A 17,035-nucleotide genomic window follows, 5' to 3' on the forward strand; every position below is an offset into this window, starting at 1 on the left:
AGTGTCTCTGGCTTTTGTTTAATATTTAGTTGTTCTGCTGAACCCGTTCAAAGTTAAAAACTTTATATGAAACATAAAATTGTCATTGAATACTCGTATTGAACTGTAGAATCTGATTTGACCTACATAATTCTTAGTTCAGTACAGCCCTATTATACATAAAGGAGTAAATAAATATGTAATTAAAATAAGCTCGAAATCTTCACAAAGCCAGATTCAGTCAGAGTGAGAAATTTGTTCACTATGTTGTGGCATTTGTGGGTTAAGTGTTGGCATTTAAAGAGATTCTACACTTGTTGAGATGTCAACCAAGGCAAAAGACCTTTACATATTAACACCCATTCTACAGTGTGTGGACCAGTGTAAATGAGCACATGTGAAAGTCTGATTAAAGGGGGAAAGTGCTCAATGAAGAGTAGAAATATTGTGTTCTTAAGTAACCCATCTGTAACTCTGAAACTCAAATTTTAGCTGTTATAAGTGAAATGAATGTAAATGATGGCATACCTGAATTAGATGAGTTAAAGCTGGAAAGAGAGGGGCTGCCAACCCCTGGCAAAAGGACAGGTGGGATGCCCTGCAGATTTGGATAAGCTGACTGGAGATTCAGAGCCTGCATTGCAGGGTTATCAAACATCCCCTGCTGCTGCATGGCCTGCTGCTGCGCCAGTCCTAAAACTTCATTGGCCTTCTTAATGCGGTCCATCTCTTGCTGGGCCATAAGTTGGCGGACAGTGGCGGGGTCAAAGTATTCTTTTTCCTTATCGATCTGGCTGCCAATGGTATCCTTCACCTTAGAGATGTGTTGCTGGGAGAAAATGTGATCACGAACAGAGAGGCGAGCACTGTACTTGACACCACACAAAGTGCATTCAGTCTTCGGCCCCTCGTAGGATGTCTGATTTATTCCGAAGTGCTTGGCCATGTTAAGCTTTGCCTTTTTCTCCTTGGCACGGGCATTTTGAAACCACACCTGAACCACTCTCTTTGGAAGTCCAATGTCATTGCCAAGTACCTCACATTCCAGCATGGTGGGAGTCCTGTAGTCGTTAAAACAGGATTTCAACACTTTGAGCTGGAGGTTTGTCATCTGGGTTCGGAAGCGCTTTTGGCCAGGGCGATCTCCGCTGTCGATGCTCCTGGTACCTGAGGCTCCAGGACTTGGTGAGCATGGGTCAGCCAGGCTGGACGTCTCACTGTGATCAATCATGTGTTCATTGTCATAGTCCTTAGCATAATAGCTTGTTGCAGGGCTCACTAACCCTGAGGACATCTGGTCATCAGCTTCAAGGATGGGGACTGTGCCCCCAGACTTAGACAGGTAATCACCGCTATTTTGGCTGTGCTTGGCATCAGCACTGTCATTATCAGCATTGGCCTCATCACCTGTGGTTGTGTCAGTGATAGCTGTATTCACAGAAGAGCAGTCATCATTATCCAGTTTACTGTGATCAAAGCTGAGGTTCACAGAGGACATGGTTGCGCTCTCGAAATCTTCCATCCCCTCAACTTTAATGGATGAAGGGCTCAGTAAAGCCCTGGGGGACAAATCCATGCCTTTGTTCATTGGTGACATAGAGGAGCTTTGTCCATCACTGTTTGCTGGGGCCATTTGGGAATAACTTGATGTCTCTAGAGGATCTATTTTTATTTGCATACCCTCCTGTTCAGGTAACATACCAGCAAGAGCTAAATTATATCCAGCACGTTTGGCTTCGTGCCAGTGGCGAGAGCGAATGTGTGCCTCCAGGGCAGTTTTTGCTTTAAAAAGAGCTCGACAAAAAGGGCACCTACGATGAGCTTGAGCTGGCCCCACTGCTCGAAACTGTCCTTTTCTCTCCCTAGCTCTGGTATTTTGGAACCAGACTTGCACCACTCTCTTTTTTAACCCCACCTCATGAGCAATGTGGTCGAGCATTTTGCGTGTTGGATTTGAATCTAATAAATACTTCTGGTAGAGGATCTCTAGCTGCTCGGGTGTGATGGTGGTTCTGAGCCGCTTGTCCCTCTGTGGCTCTTCTCCGCTGTTTGTGCTGTCATTCTCTCCTGGGCTAGTGCCAGCTTTCTCCTCTAACTTCCTCTTCAGGGAGTTCATGGTGGAGGTGGGGGTGGACGGAGAGGTGGCAGAGCTGCTGGGAATCTGTGGCATGGCCCCAGAGAGTAGCTGACTTGCCAGGAGAGGATTGCTGGGATCAAATAGCATGAAAGACATATCAATTGGACGGTCTAGGAATTGAGGGTGGATGAATTGATTTTGCACAGAGAGGAAGTGTAATTGCTGGTGTTCCTGCCAGTGCTCAAAGGAAGGGAAGCCAATCTTGCACTGCTCACACTGATACGGGATCATTTGTTGGGCCAGCTGTTGTGTGGCAGAGGACAGGTGTGCATTGAGGCCCATGTGAGAGCTTTGCGATGAGGCCTGGCTTGTCTGAGAGGCAGAGGGACCACACTGCTGTTGTTGCTGAGAGAAGGAAGGAGATGAATGTTTGATGGCCTTGGACATAGTTTGAATCTTTTCCTCTCTCTGGGGTCTATGGTGTTGCACCTCAGACTGGGATTGATGTACAACTTCTTGCTTAATAGAGGTTTGGTTTTCTCGTGGATCAGCGGAAATTCCTGGTAACTGCTTGGGCTTCTCATCATCGTAGAGGTTTGAGCTGGATGCTGGTGATGCCTCCTCTTTCTCAGAGGATGGGAGGTGTGAGAATGCAGAAGTGGAGGGTGGAAGCGGGCAGAGACTTGAAGAGGAGGGCATTGGGGTGTGACAGGAAGACCCAGAGGGAGTAAAACATTCATTGGAATAATCCAGCGAATCCTCATTTTGGCTGTCATATTGTCCATCCTCATCTTCATCTTTGTAACACAGCTTCTTTTGGTGTTTTATTAGATCAAATATACGCTGGAAAACCAGACTGCATTTCTTGCACTGGTAGTTCAGATTCGAGGTGCGGATATAGCGGTCATTTGACAGTTCTCGCCTTTCACCTTCTTTTGCCCCATCACCCTGGTTTTCATAATTCTTCCTTGCCTTTTGACGAGCATTTTGAAACCACACAACAATGACACGAGTGGGGAGGCTCAGAAGGTTGGAGAGCTGTTCGAATTCATCATCTTTAGGATAAGCATTGGCGTCAAAGAAGTCTTGTAGTACTCGTAGCTGGTAGTCTGTAAATCTCGTCCTGGATGATCTCTTGCTTCCATATAGTTCTTGTTTCATGGGTTCAGGTGAGGGAGGTTTAGAGTCAATTTTTGTGTCTTCTAAAGTTGTTGTTGGTGGATTATTAAAATTGTATGGCGAGTCCTTGTTGCGCTGTCGCTCTTTAAAAAGAGTGTTTCTGAACCAGTGCTTTATGACTTTTTGTGGCAACCCTGACTTGTCTGCCATCTCTTTAATTTGCTCCTCATTTGGCGAATTGTTGATATCAAAGTACTGTCGCAGGACCCTAAGCTGGTCATCTGTGATGCGTGTCCGTGGCCTCTTGTTTTGCTGCTGCTGTAGCATGGCTGGTGTTAGCTGCTGTTGATAGAGCTGGGCCAAGTCTGAGGCCAGGCTTGGTTCGACAGATGGCAGCTGAGGAGTCAACTGAGTGGGCAAGGACTGCAGAGACATGGGCTGCATCATGAGCGGTGAGAAAAGGGGCAAATCCATTGGCATGGGAATTTGAGCCATTTGAACTTGTGGCTGTGGGGTAGGTACAGTTGGAGGTGTGAGTGAGGCAGCAGAGACAGGAATATTTGGTGTGGGAGCTCTTTGGGGTGGAGGAGGTGGTGGTGGAGGTGGAGGAGGAGGCTGTGGAGGAGCAGGAGCAGCCTCTGGTGTAGGGGGTCTCAGTGGATAGAGTTTATCATATTGTTCTCTGTATTCCTTGGCAAATCTCTCGAGGGATCTAAATGGAAAGAAAGCCTGGTGGATATGCTCCTGGTGACTCTTTAGAATCAGTATGTTTGAAAACAGCTTGCCACAGGCTTCACATTCCAGTTTCTCTAATCCCTCAATGGGGTCCACCACTCTTGTTATCCCACCTGGACCGCTTGATCCTGTAGGTCCAGCTGTCTTTTTCTGAGCTTTCTGTTTATTTTCATTGTACTGAATTACTAACTCAAACCCAAAATTTTCCAACAGGGCTTTAGTTGCATTTCCTCGAGCATCTGAAGCAATCCTTGGCGGAGGCAAGCCAGTATCATGGTTTATGTTTATTGAAATATGCTGAATGTCCTTCTTTTCTCTTGGCTTGCCATCTGTAGAATCTTTGTTAGGGTATTCCTCATTTTTTTCACTTGTGCCCTTCTCTCTTTGTAGTTCTCTGTCTTTGTCGTTCTGAGATGAGGGAGGTCTCTGCTTTTTTTCAACCTGCTGAAGAAGAGATGCACTCTGTTGCAGCATTGCCATCTGCCCCTGAGCCTGTGAGTGAGCCTGCTGTTGTTGTTGCTGTTGTTGTTGCTGCTGCTGCTGCTGTTGCTGCTGATGTTGCTGCTGAAGGTGGTGGTGCATCAATTGCTGCTGCAAGCAACTCTGCTGGGCCTGCTGCGCTGAGTTTTTTAGATCTTCTAGCAGTGAGGAGGTGGAGGAACCTGCAAGGCCAAGTGCTGAGTTACTGATGTTGATCTCTGGATTCAGCTGAAATTCTGCTCCAGGGATGTAGAAAGGGAAAAGTAACTGCTGCTGTTGCAGGGGGAGAAGTGCATCAGTTGTCATTGGGAAGTGCTGCAGAAGTGCTGGGTTAAATAGCTGTGATTGTAAAAGAGCAGCCTGCTGTTGGATCTCTTGCTGGAGCTGGGCTTGAGCTTGGGCTTGGGCTTGAGCTAATTGCTGTTGTTGCTGAAGCTGTTGCTGTTGCTGTTGCTGTTGTTGTTGTTGTTGTTGTTGTTGTTGCTGCTGCTGCTGCCCCCTTGCAGACAGCATGTCAGAAAATTTAGCCTTTTTGACATCATGGTTCTCAGATGGTGAGGAATGGCAGCTGACTGAAGAATTCCCCAGGCTTTCGATACTATGAGTCTGGCTCATATGGTTTCCTCCGAGAATATTCTGAGCTGTTTGTGAACCAGAACTGTGGTTTGTGGAGCTAGAAGTTGAGTTGCTGGCTGGGCTTGGACTAGATGTTGAAGTGTTGATGCTTGACCCCCCGCCACTCAAACCAGTTGCAGTTGCAGAGCTAGGGATCCCTCCTGCTGCTTCAAGTTTGGCTGCCCTGGCTTTGGTCTGGTGTAGAACAGAGCGCATGTGGATTTCAAGAGTCGAACTCTGGCTATATGCCACATTACAAGTGCTGCACTTGAATGGCTTGTTGTCAGGGCTGCTGGTAGGCTCAGGTTGGCCAGTTGTGGACTCCTGAAGAGCCCTCTTCACCTTGTGTAGGTGAGAGACAGAGTTATAGTGAACCAGAAGTATGTTCTTCTGTGTGAAAGACTCTTTGCATACAGTGCACTTAAAAGGACGAGATGGATCCAAGAACTTCTCCATGGTAAAGTTGGGGCCTTTTCTGAATGGCAAAGCACGTTTAGGTTCAGATCCAGAATCTTCCTGCAGAGAGCCAGAGTCACTGCCTGTTGGACTTTGTTTTTCCTCTGGGTCACTTTCATCTCCCTCCTTGTCGTCTTCACCCAGACTTCCATGCTCCTCACCAAGGGATGGGTCACCCATTACCATCATGTCACCATTCATCAATAAGCCCCCATAAAGCTGCTGAATATCAGCTTCACTCAGTTCCAGGTGGCTGGTTTCTAAATGTTTCTTCAAGGCCTGTAGTGTTCTGAAGCTTCGCTGGCAGAGGCAGCACATGGTAGCCGCCCTGATGACATGGTACTGTGAATGGAGCTGTAGTTTCTCCACAGTCTTGAAGGCCAGGCTGCACTGGTTACATCGGTACTTGTAGACATGGCGATCAGAAACAGGCAACTGGGGCCTTTTGTTGTGAACTTCATTGAAATGCATCTGGAGGGAGTTGGAGGACTTGAACACTTGATTACAGCCTTTCTTCCAGCACAGGAATCCTGTTGCATCATCCCTCTCCGACTGCTGATCCTCCAGAGGTGACTTGCGAGCTTCAGCTACTTCTGTAGGGAGTGACACCCCCTTCTCTGGATCAGCTTCTGATACATCTGTAAATAAATAAAAAGATAAGAGCAATTCATTAGAAACTCACATTTTCAAAGTTTATTTTTTTCACAGTAATGCTAATGAAGGACATTAAACCACTCATTGTGTTAGCACTCTTGGAAAGGCGGAAAACATTAAAAGGCAATGACTAATTGTAAATACCAACCATCAATCACAATGTCTTGTTGTGAATGAAGGCTTTAGTATGAAAAAGTGTATTGTTTTTCATTACATTGTCTGTCAAAATGTTAATTAAACTATTAGCAACACAAATATAAATACATTATGAGTAAAGATTCTTTATTTGCAGCAAAAAAACAACTACTGACTTAATATTGCACGTATGTGTGCACACAGTTATTAAGTGACAGCATTTAGGTCAGTGTGATAGTATGATCATTACAGAACACATAGGTTAAACTGCTGTAATTGATGTATGTTTTTAGAAATACACTTATAGCAGGAATTTGCATTTCGAGGAAAAAAGTGACCTGTTCAGAAGAACTTTCTAACAGAGTCTGATACTAACCAGCTTGCTTCTTTGTATCTTCAGAATTCGAGTTGGTTGTAGCATGAGGGGTGCTCTGTGACTCTCTGTCTGGACTTGGTACAGGTATGAACATGCTGGCTGGCAGTACTTCAGATGCTGTTACCTGGAATAACAAAGCACAAAGGAATTCTAGTGTGAATAATCTTGCTGAGTGATGATGTAATTTGATATTTTGTTGGAATGATTTAAGACACAAACTGACACAAACAAAAAAGGATACACAAAACAGTTACTAAGAAGAGGTTAGGGAATGTACTTTATTTTGTCAGTTTCTGGCTATGGCTGATGGTGTGCTTTTGGAGAACTCTAAAGAAAACATGCCTTTATAACCCACTTGAGGGTTTGGAGTTCCAAGGGTACTACCAATAAATACAACCATTCAAAGGTGAATTTCCCCTCCAAAACCAAAATAAAAATAAAAAATCCCTCCCCAGTGCATAAAAAAATTACCTAAAGTGCCTTCCCCATTTTGCACCACCCCCTCTGTTCTCATAAATAACGGATAGTCCCTTAGACAGATCAATAATGTATGCTGTTATGTATACTGTGTTTTTAGATTGCACTGGAGATCATTGATACTAAACATAGAAATCAAGGGAGTCAGTGTTGAGATCCTCACACATTTGTATGTTACTATTAACATATGAATCACTTGACAAGCACATACAGTTTGTACACATACATACACACAATTATTAACACATTTTTGATAAACATAATGTATACTTTCACAGAATATAGAGTTTAACAGCCTGTGCTTTGGCATATGTAAATTCTGCTGCCATCAACAGACATCATGCCACACAGTATCTCAGCCAGCTAATAGCTTTATGAGGGGAACAGTGGAAAAAAAACTTTTGAAAAATCAAAACTATTGTAATAGAGGAGAAAAAGAGGGTAAACGAAGTCCACAATTCTCAGTAATACAGTTGTAAGTGTCAATTAAATTAAAAAAATGAGTTAAGAAAAAATGCTAAATTAGACTGTGCTCCTAAATAAAACTGTAAACTCAAAAGAAAACAAAGCCATTACTGATAAGATGGCTTGCATTTTCTGTTCTTCTTTCTTCTTTTACTTTTCTAATTGAAGTATTTCAAGGACAAATAACCACTGACTGAAAAAGAATAGAGAGGAACCCAGGTTCTCCCTGTTCTCGAAAGGTTGGAGTCAATCATGTGTGAATGACAGCAACCTCTGTTTATTCCTGCGGCTCTGCCCCAACTAAATTCCTGTTTGTCCCCCGATAACCATTTTTTCACCCCTAAAACCTGATAATTCATTAAAATCACTAATTAAAAGTTCCCTATTTAACAATAATCATCAGCTGAAACTGGGTGAGGTTGGAAGATGAGGTTCTCTTTTTTTTCACCTTCCTTCAATTAACTTCACAAACTGAGTAATCAGCTTCACTCTACATGCTGCATTTCAATTCACACCAATCCACCGTAACCCTTTGTTTTTACCACCTGTTTTGCAGGTTTTTGTTTCCTTTTTGTTTCCTGGTGGAATATGTTGAAAAGTATGTGCGTCAAATCTTTACGGTAGATGCTCTGGTTAATTTACCATATGTGCCATATGCTTTCTAATTACTCCTCTAATGGGCACAGTGAGATCACAGCTGAACGTACTGTGGCATATCATATAGCCTGCAGGCCAGATCCAAATGGAGCAGAAGCATCCTCAAGCAACAGGAGTTTCAAGGTTAAGTAGAACAGTTTACAATTTCCATCACAGAGTGCAGACTAGATTTGGTTAGTGTGGTCACAAATTTACCAGAAAACAACCAGCTGATTCCTTCGTTGTTTTTGTTACCTCTCTATCTCTTCAAAATAAAAAGCAGGACATTAATGCAACCACCAATGAAAGTCACAAAACAAAAAAAGCAATGATTTACATTACAAAGTGGACTGTTTCTAGACAACTGTTTCATTAGGTGATTAGTGGAAAGAGCAGAGTATCCCAAGGTCACTTTTAATTTGGACCGCCTAATTGGCAAACATAGTTCAAAATGGCTATCATCCAGCCAGACTCAGAATTAATGAAGCACAATTATTTTCATTACCCCTATCTTACACAGACAGAAAATGAGACATAGAGCGAGAGAGGGAAGACTGGGGGAGAGTGTGTATATATTACATATACACTGTACTGTACACTGTATATGAGACAGAGAGGCATGAGAGACAGGAGGTAGAGAGGAAAGGAGGAAGTAGGGAGTGCAAAAAGGATAGGTAGATGAAGGGATGAAGGGTTGAGAGTGAATGCATCATTATGCATGCTTGGCAAGAAATAAAAGTCACCTATTTCAGAATTAATTAGGCTCCTCTCCTTAGACATGTGAAAAGGATAAAGTACCTTTCCATCTGCATTCACCAGTTATAAAAAGGTGCTAGCTTTAATGTGTGTTATATTACCTCTGTTTTATCACGGTCCTCTTGTAGTGGCTCAGTACATTACTACCTCTATAAAAGAAATAAATATTGCCATCTACCATACTAATGTGCTTGCCATTTACTTTCTAGATGGGGGATGAAGATGGCTAGGCAGCAGACAGAGTAATGTTTTACTCGGTGATTGTCCGGCAGGCTATTTAGCTTCACAGGATAGAACAGAGCAAAGATTTGCTCAGTGATTTACAAGAAAACAGGGCAAATAAAATTTTATTTTCCCTTGATTAGCATTATAGGAAGCAAAGAAAGTATTCTCTCTAGGTAGGAAATGGTCCCCCAGTGCATTGCAGCAGATATAAATCTAACTTCAGGACTTGAGAGTCAAAGATCACATGACTCAAGCTACAAACAATACAAATTTTGCATCTGAGGAATGGACCTGAACACTGACACATTTTATTTTCTACACACATTTTTATATGAGACCTGATTTTGGCCTGATTTTCTGTGAGTAAAAGCATTTCCGTTGCTTGTACTTGAATTTCATGAAGTGGGGAAATGGTTCATTAAATCCTGACTAATCTGTGTCACAATTATTTAAACATATTCATCATGAAAAGCTTTGTTTTGACTAGCACACAGGTGATCACAGACATGGCTAGAATGTCAGCGTAGTCATAAATGAACAGGGAGCTAAGAGACCGGCTCCTTTTGAAAACATTAAAAAAATACAAAAACAGATCATGAGTTCCCCTCCCCAAATGACTGTGATTAGAAGCAAGCTGGAGAAAGGCTCTCTGATGATAGGCACATTAAGACAATGAAAAAGACGGGGAAAATATGCATCTTAAAAAGGCCCAATCATTTCCAATGAGCCAATGGGATTGCCTGCAGCCATTTCACAATTAACAGCATTCTTTGTGTTTGATAAAAGGACTGAATGTTGGCAATTTAGAGGACGGAAGATGGGAATGACAATTGTTCTCACAGCTAGGCAGCCACTCCAGGGCGAGGGATTGATTAAGAGCGAGTGACTCATCTTCTTGGCATTGCTGGATCCTTACACAGGTCCTTGACCTGACCCACTGCAATCTGATGGGCCATAATGTGCATAAGTAGCAATATGTTGGGCCTATACAGCACAGCTTCAACTGGCTGCGGTTTCCGATAAATGACTGTGAAGATAATGACAGACACAATATGGAACAGAGTGGATGGAGAAATTGTAATCAAAACTTAGACTGCTGCTATGTATGCAATACAGCTTACCCAGATGGCCATACATTTATTCATCTATTGTGCTTTTCCTCCTCTGCATTCTCTGACTTATAGAAATTATGGAAAATGCGTTTCCTAAAGTACTTATGCATTCTATTTGCTGCGGCTATGTCTGCTTGCCATTCCAACTTAATACATGCCAATCTAACAAAACACAGGCCAACTTCAGGTTACCTCAAAATATGCAGGTTGGTAAAGAAAAGAATTCAAAAGCATCTCTGGCTGAGAAACATAAGAATGAAAATGGACCTTTCCAACCACCCAGGATCCAATCATACGCAAAATAAACACAACTCACTGTGGCAATAAGCTTATCCACACAGTCAGGAGCCACACTGTGGAGGTGTGTAAGGTGGAACTGCAGGTGGATCTTGTTGTTGAGCATGTCCTGGCATAACGGGCAGCGTAACATCGGCTGGACAGAGTGCTGCGTCATCACGTGCATTCTGAGACGATTCAGGTCCGTGTTGGTGAACTTGCAGTAGGGGCACTGGTACATCTGGGTGATAGAGAGACAGAGAGAGGGGGGGTGTTAAAAACAGATCCACAGAGGGTTAATGGGGTGATATGGGTGCTGTGAGGATGGTGGGCCTGCTTGAGGAGAGGAGCTGTAGATCAGGCGGAAGATTGGGGGCCCCCTTCCCTCAAGCAGGCAGATCCCTCTGATCATAGACAACTGTGTAATACTGAGCACCACTGAGTCTTGGCACCTACTTCAAAGTGCTCTCATCTGTCAAATACTATATTGATTTTCCACCTTATACACAATTAGCAGTGCAACTGCAGCAGAAAGGCTAAAATAATTTTGAGTAGATTTGGAGAAAAAGAATCCTGCATAATATAAAAAGTGTCAGTGCGATAACTAACTACAAATTATTAGAAGTATATTTCTTCTTTTAATTGATGTGCAAGTCCCAAGCTTATAATGAGATAACCTTTAGCAAGAGTCCCATAATTCAAAGAGGTTTAAAAACAGAGTTTCATGAACATCTGAAGACATCGATGTTATCAAAATTGCATGGTTTGTAACTCTCACCTGCTCCGCAGAGCTCTTCTCAGCTGTCCTGGGACGCTTCGAGGAAAGCGGGCTCTCGGATGTCTCTGACCGTGAAGAGGGCCTTTTGGAGGGGATTGGGGAATCTGACTGGTGCCGATCCGAGTGGCCAGACACTGCTGCATATTCACACACAAAGATACACACAAAGAAAGAGAAGAGAGCAGACATGTCAAGACAAGGTGAGAACTTGGCAGCCTAGGAGCAGGTCAATCAATAACACTGTGGATAAAGGGCTTTGGAACGTCTTTCTTAAATGTGATATAACTGCATTTAATGGGAACTGGGCAGAGGAAGTGTTGTTATCAAACTCATGCCTCCCCATGAAAAATAACACACACTTTTTTTTTACTTGCTTCCCATGCTGCTTACAGGGGAGCTGTCTCTGACAATGTTGCCTTGTCAGGATATCATACAACACCATAAAGCACTAATGAAAATATTAATATACCACAGGGTGCAACTTTAGGTTTCATCACATATTTTCAGTCCACATGAGTCTCTAAACTTGAGACAAGGTACACAAATGTCATGTGACCTCATCATACAGTAAGAGGGGTAAAGAGAACCACATCAGACTCAACTTTAAAAGTCTTATAATATACTCATTTTCATGTTCATACTTGTATTTTAGGTTTCTTCTAGAACATGTTTATATGTTTTAATGTAAAAAAAGCCATTATTTTTCTCATACTGTCTGCCTGACTATACCTATATTTAGCCTCTGTCTAAAACGCTCTATTTTAGCGTCCGTCTCTGTGATACCCCTCCCGAAAAAGCCCAGTGTGCTCTGATTGGTCAGTGTTTCCAGGTCTTTCACCGCTGTGCTCTTGGTGTCTTTGCAACCAGGAAATGATTTTAACAGCACTGCAGCAGCTCTTTTAAACTTTATATACTGCACTTTTTACATTACAACTTCATGAATGTCCCGACGGCTCGTTTAAAGGCACAGTTTCTGTGTGCATTTCTCTGTGGATTGAGCATTTTGATACTTTCATAGTATTTAAATTGTAACTATACCTGCTTAAAAATTACACACACATATATATGTATATGTATATGTGTATATATATACAGTACACACACACACACACACACACACACACACACACACACACATATATATCAGATATTCACAATATGGGACCTTAAAACATAAACTCTTATATTACTTGGCCTTTATGTTTCACATAGATGTGATATTAAAATCTCATCAAAGTATTTTCAAGGTGTAATCTTAAAGTAGTACCTCCAATGACAATGTTTTGTGTGATCCTGATATTATAATACAAGCATGTGTAAGAAGAAAACTAACAACACTTCTAATTCAGATTTTTGATTCTTTGACAAATATTCACAGTTCTGTCTCAATAAAATTTGCATTAATTTTCAAATTGATCGTGCCATTTTTAAGGGATAGAGAAATAAATCTTTTTTTTTTATTTTTAATATATTTCTAGCAGAGACTACAGTTTGGAAAAATCAGTGGCTCTTTGTTTCTATAAGCAGGGGAATGCCAGTGAAATTCTGTTTCACTGTTATTTCTGTAACCAGCTAAGCCTTCTCCACTGTGTTGTAGTTCTGTGCAAGTGGACTGTGACAAAGAGAAAAAGAGGACAGCAAGATTAGAAAACCTCTTTTCCAGCCTCTGAGCAAATCTCGATATTTCCTCAAAAAAGCTGGGTCGCACAAGACAACAAGCTTTCATTTGACTTGAAGATTTTCAAGACCAAAAACACGACGCTGAGCTCAAAGATGGCATCAGACTGATGATTAGTCATACCCAAGCATATTCACAGGATACAGCCATGCCTCGGTGCTCACTCTGTGGAAATGTAACAAACGGGCTGCAGCCATTGTCGGTTGGCTGCCAATTTCTGAAACTATTCCATTATAGTCACCTGTACAGCTACCTCAAGTGTTTCACGAGCTCACAAACGGAAACATACGGCTAATTATTTTAATGCAAAGATATTAATAAAAATAGCAAGTCTTAGAGCAAAGCCTTACACAAGAGCCCCTGTTAACCAATTTAAAACTACTACTTTATAAATAGAAAGAGGAACTAGAGGTGGCAGACAGAGATACATCACAGTTGAGCACTCAGGGTTGCAGAGGCGCTAAATCCTCATGGAGCCAGCATGGGGGAGCTGCAATAGCATCACACTTTGTCACCAGTGGAAAGAATTCACTGTGAAACTTAAGGAGGTGTCTTGCCAACCCCCTAACAAGCCCATAAAGAGTTAAATTTGGCCTGATTTGTACAGTCCTGGAAGGGCAAATTGAGAACAGAGGGCATCGGTAGGGGAGGGGGTGGTTTGGCGGGGGGTCAGGTTAAGCAGGGCTGACCACGCTCCTGCTCCAGACATTAAAATGTCAGCTCCAATCAGGACAGGGGCAGCTGAGCTGATTACCCAGTGGGGGACCTGGCTTTGGACAGAGCAGCCTGCGAGATCTCCCAGAGACACTGGGATCAGCCAGGGAGGCCCTATTAGGGTCCAGTCACAGTCAATCCTATTAAACACATCCGCCAATAAACAAAGGGAATGTTAAACAAAAGGAACCTCCCATTCCCTGACATTAACCTCTCAGTCATGGCACTGTCCTCACTCCTCCTCCTCAACTCCACTTCAGTCCACTCCTACTTCCCCTGAACTCATCTCTTGAGGAAAACAACGGTCATCTGTGGTCATCCTCACATCTCAACAGCCTGCTTGATCTTTCATATGCTCAAGGGTACTAGCTCCATTTACTAATGATAATATATTTTCTTTAACAAACTTATTTTTCTTTCAGATGGCTTATTGAGTTAGTTAGGAAACACTGATCTTTGCATCTTGTTATTTTGTCTCCCATTCAGCAGCTCAATAAGCAACTTTTGACTTTCACCAGAAGCCTCACAGATACAAGTCAGGAAAAGAAAACTAACTGCTCTCAAAGTCAAAAGAGCCAAACAGTAGCCTAAATCCAACAGAATCTGCCAGAACTATTAATATCAGATTTCATTTTTAGGCACCTGCTCTTAATTGTACAAAATGCTGCATTGCATTTGTGCATGGCCAGACAGAAACAAGCAAAGCAGGCGCTACAACCTCAAAATGCATAATTGTCATTCAATGGAAATGACTTAAAAGGGAACACCATCTAAATTAAGCACATGAATGTTATTTCCATAACCTCATAAGGTTTAATCAACATTTGTGAACATCAGTTACTCCCTCAAAGTCAGAGTCCAGAGTCTCAAGTGTCAAAACGCGTGATGTCATAGACTATAAAGTCTTAAGCTGCTATGAACTGTGTTTCTTTGCTAACGTCTTCGATAAACCAAATCTACTAGCACAGAGGCTAAGCAATGTCCTGCTGTGGATGGGGCTGCAGTAAAAAATATTTTAGCCACCTAAAAACATCAATATCAATTTAAGTTTACACTATATTTCAACATTTGCTCTGCTTTACCTTACATAACAGCTGATGAACACAGCGAAGAGCAGCAACTTTGCTGTTTGGTGAAGTAAAATGACAATTTTCTCACTGGAGTCTGGTGTTTTTGATATAACAGCCTCAAATTCCTGTCGGTCGGCTGACTTATGGCAAGGTAAGGCACTGAAAATATTGTAATTATAGCTTAAACTTAAACTGTTTTTCAAGGAGGGGGTTGAGGGTTAGGTGGCTTAAAATTAATCAGTTAAGGCAGAGTTGTGTATGTACGTGACACGGTGGTTTTCTATCTGGAAGTTATTGTAAATAAACACTGTAATTCGGCTTATTCTCAGAACATTCCCCTGTGGACTCTCTGTGTCATCTATGACATCTTTCCCAATCTATTGTCTGTGAAACAGCTCCAGGCTATATACCCCATGACATCACAGAGTTTTATTACTCTAGATTATGGATTTGGGAGAGAGTTGTTGCCTTTCACTGCTTTTTTTTGATTGTCTTAAACCATAGGAATACCATGCATGAATTTTGATAATTGGTGTAGTTTCCCTTTAACTTTTGTAACAGAGCGAGGTGCCATAAAAAGAAATTCTAAGCCTCAAAGAGCAGGTGACATAGGGCTTGTGCTGCAGCTGTTAAGTACATACATACAATACAGAAAGTAAGTGTGGATTAAGTAGACACAAGTATCCTCTCAGCCTGGTGATTAAGAGGATAAACATAATTGATTATAAGTATATTCCACTTCCACAATTACTCAATAAGCACCAGAGAGGTGAAACAAGTGGCTGTTTATGCTACAGCACTGGAGAGCTGCTGTAGAAGGGGCCCAAACCTGCTCTCTAGCTCAGGGTGTTTTATGTTGGTGTGTGTGTGAGAGAGAGGGACAGATGGAGGGCTGGGGAGGCTTACTTACACACAGTCTTTCTCGTCATGGCCAATTAGGACTCCATAAATCTGATCAATCGCCCTCTCTTAAGAACCCTACACCCCGACACCATCACCGGCACCATGACTAACATCCAACTACTGTATCCTGTTTTTCTGTGTCAAGGGTGATGAAAAAGTGGCTGAGACATTGAATAGCTGGGAATGAAATAGAGATTTTTTTTTTTTTTGTGGTCATACGACACAGCCTAACGTGGCAGATTGGACACTGGTGTCCGAGCGTAGATATGTACATGTTAGACACATGGCTCTACGGTATGAACCAGAGATCAGAACCAATGACCAAAACATTGAGTCCTGATGGCCTATTACAGGAGCAACGCACTGTCAAGAAAGAACAGAAAAGGACTCTGGTGAGATATGCCATGGATACCTTGACAATATAGCTGACAACAACTAGAAAAGTAAGCTATAGCTGTATAAGGGTGGCTAATGTTTACATTGACATGACAGTGCTTTGTATCCAACATAGAGACAAGATAAGAAAAGTAATATCCAGTTTTGACAAACAACACAGAGAAAAAGAAATTAATAATCGATATGAAAAAGAATAACAGAAATAATGAATAAAACAAAATATTCAAACAACAGTGGTTTATCAGTATTCAGGAAAGAAAAAAGGAGAGGAAAATTAAAGCTTATTATTTTCTTTTCTTGTCTTTTCTTTTCTTTTTTGTTGGGGGGGCATTTATATTATCAAATACTGGTACATTTGTTGATTCAGCCCTGGGTTCGTTATGGCATAAAAACAAAGGCAATGTTTAAAAAAAGGAAAGAAAAATGTCGAGCATATAAGATATGTGTCAATTAACTTCTGCTTGGTTGTAGACCATTTGATGAGAAACGGTTTTCTGATGTTATACTGTTGAGTGTAACTGCCATATAAATGTATATATATTGCTGTCACTCTGGAAGTTACTCTTGAAGATAGTCTCATCTCTGGGCCCTGTGTGACTGTTATGGACATTTTAAGAGCTTCCTTGGTGATAATGTTTGGCATAAAATAGAAGACTTTTGTATTTAAACCTTGCAGTTGGTTAGATTAATAACTTCTTGTCCCATTCATAAGTAGTCATCCACAGAGACCACCACAGGCTGCCCCTCCGTCAGTGACCTTAATGTCTGTCAGGGGTCTGTCTGTTCCCCTGACCTCTTCTGCCTGGTCATTAGACACAGATCCCCCATCCACACCAAACCTCTTCTGACAGATACACAGGGTGGGCTTTTGTTTGAAAGCACAAAAGGCTGGGCACAAGTGGAGAAAAAAAAACCTAAGAGTC

The 17,035-nt window shown here is 42.0% G+C and overlaps 1 protein-coding gene across 4 annotated transcripts in view; it reads right to left on the reverse strand.

Annotated features, from left to right (window-relative positions):
* zfhx3b (zinc finger homeobox 3b) overlaps positions 1-17,035 on the reverse strand; it is a 321,985-nt gene that overhangs the window by 7,235 nt on the left and 297,715 nt on the right. For all 4 annotated transcript variants that reach the window (XM_042489953.2, XM_042490018.2, XM_042490101.2 and 1 more), the window contains 4 exons: positions 11,352-11,488; positions 10,614-10,814; positions 6,627-6,750; positions 508-6,099 (listed from right to left, as the gene is read on the reverse strand). In XM_042489953.2, coding sequence (XP_042345887.2) covers positions 508-6,099; positions 6,627-6,750; positions 10,614-10,814; positions 11,352-11,488 — 6,054 coding nt within the window. The remainder of the gene's footprint in view (positions 1-507; positions 6,100-6,626; positions 6,751-10,613; positions 10,815-11,351; positions 11,489-17,035) is intronic.

Source organism: Plectropomus leopardus, chromosome 1 (assembly GCF_026936395.1).
Source record: "Plectropomus leopardus strain MGB_pleo_1.0 chromosome 1, ASM2693639v1, whole genome shotgun sequence".
In the NCBI taxonomy this organism is placed as follows: Eukaryota; Metazoa; Chordata; class Actinopteri; order Perciformes; family Serranidae; genus Plectropomus; species Plectropomus leopardus.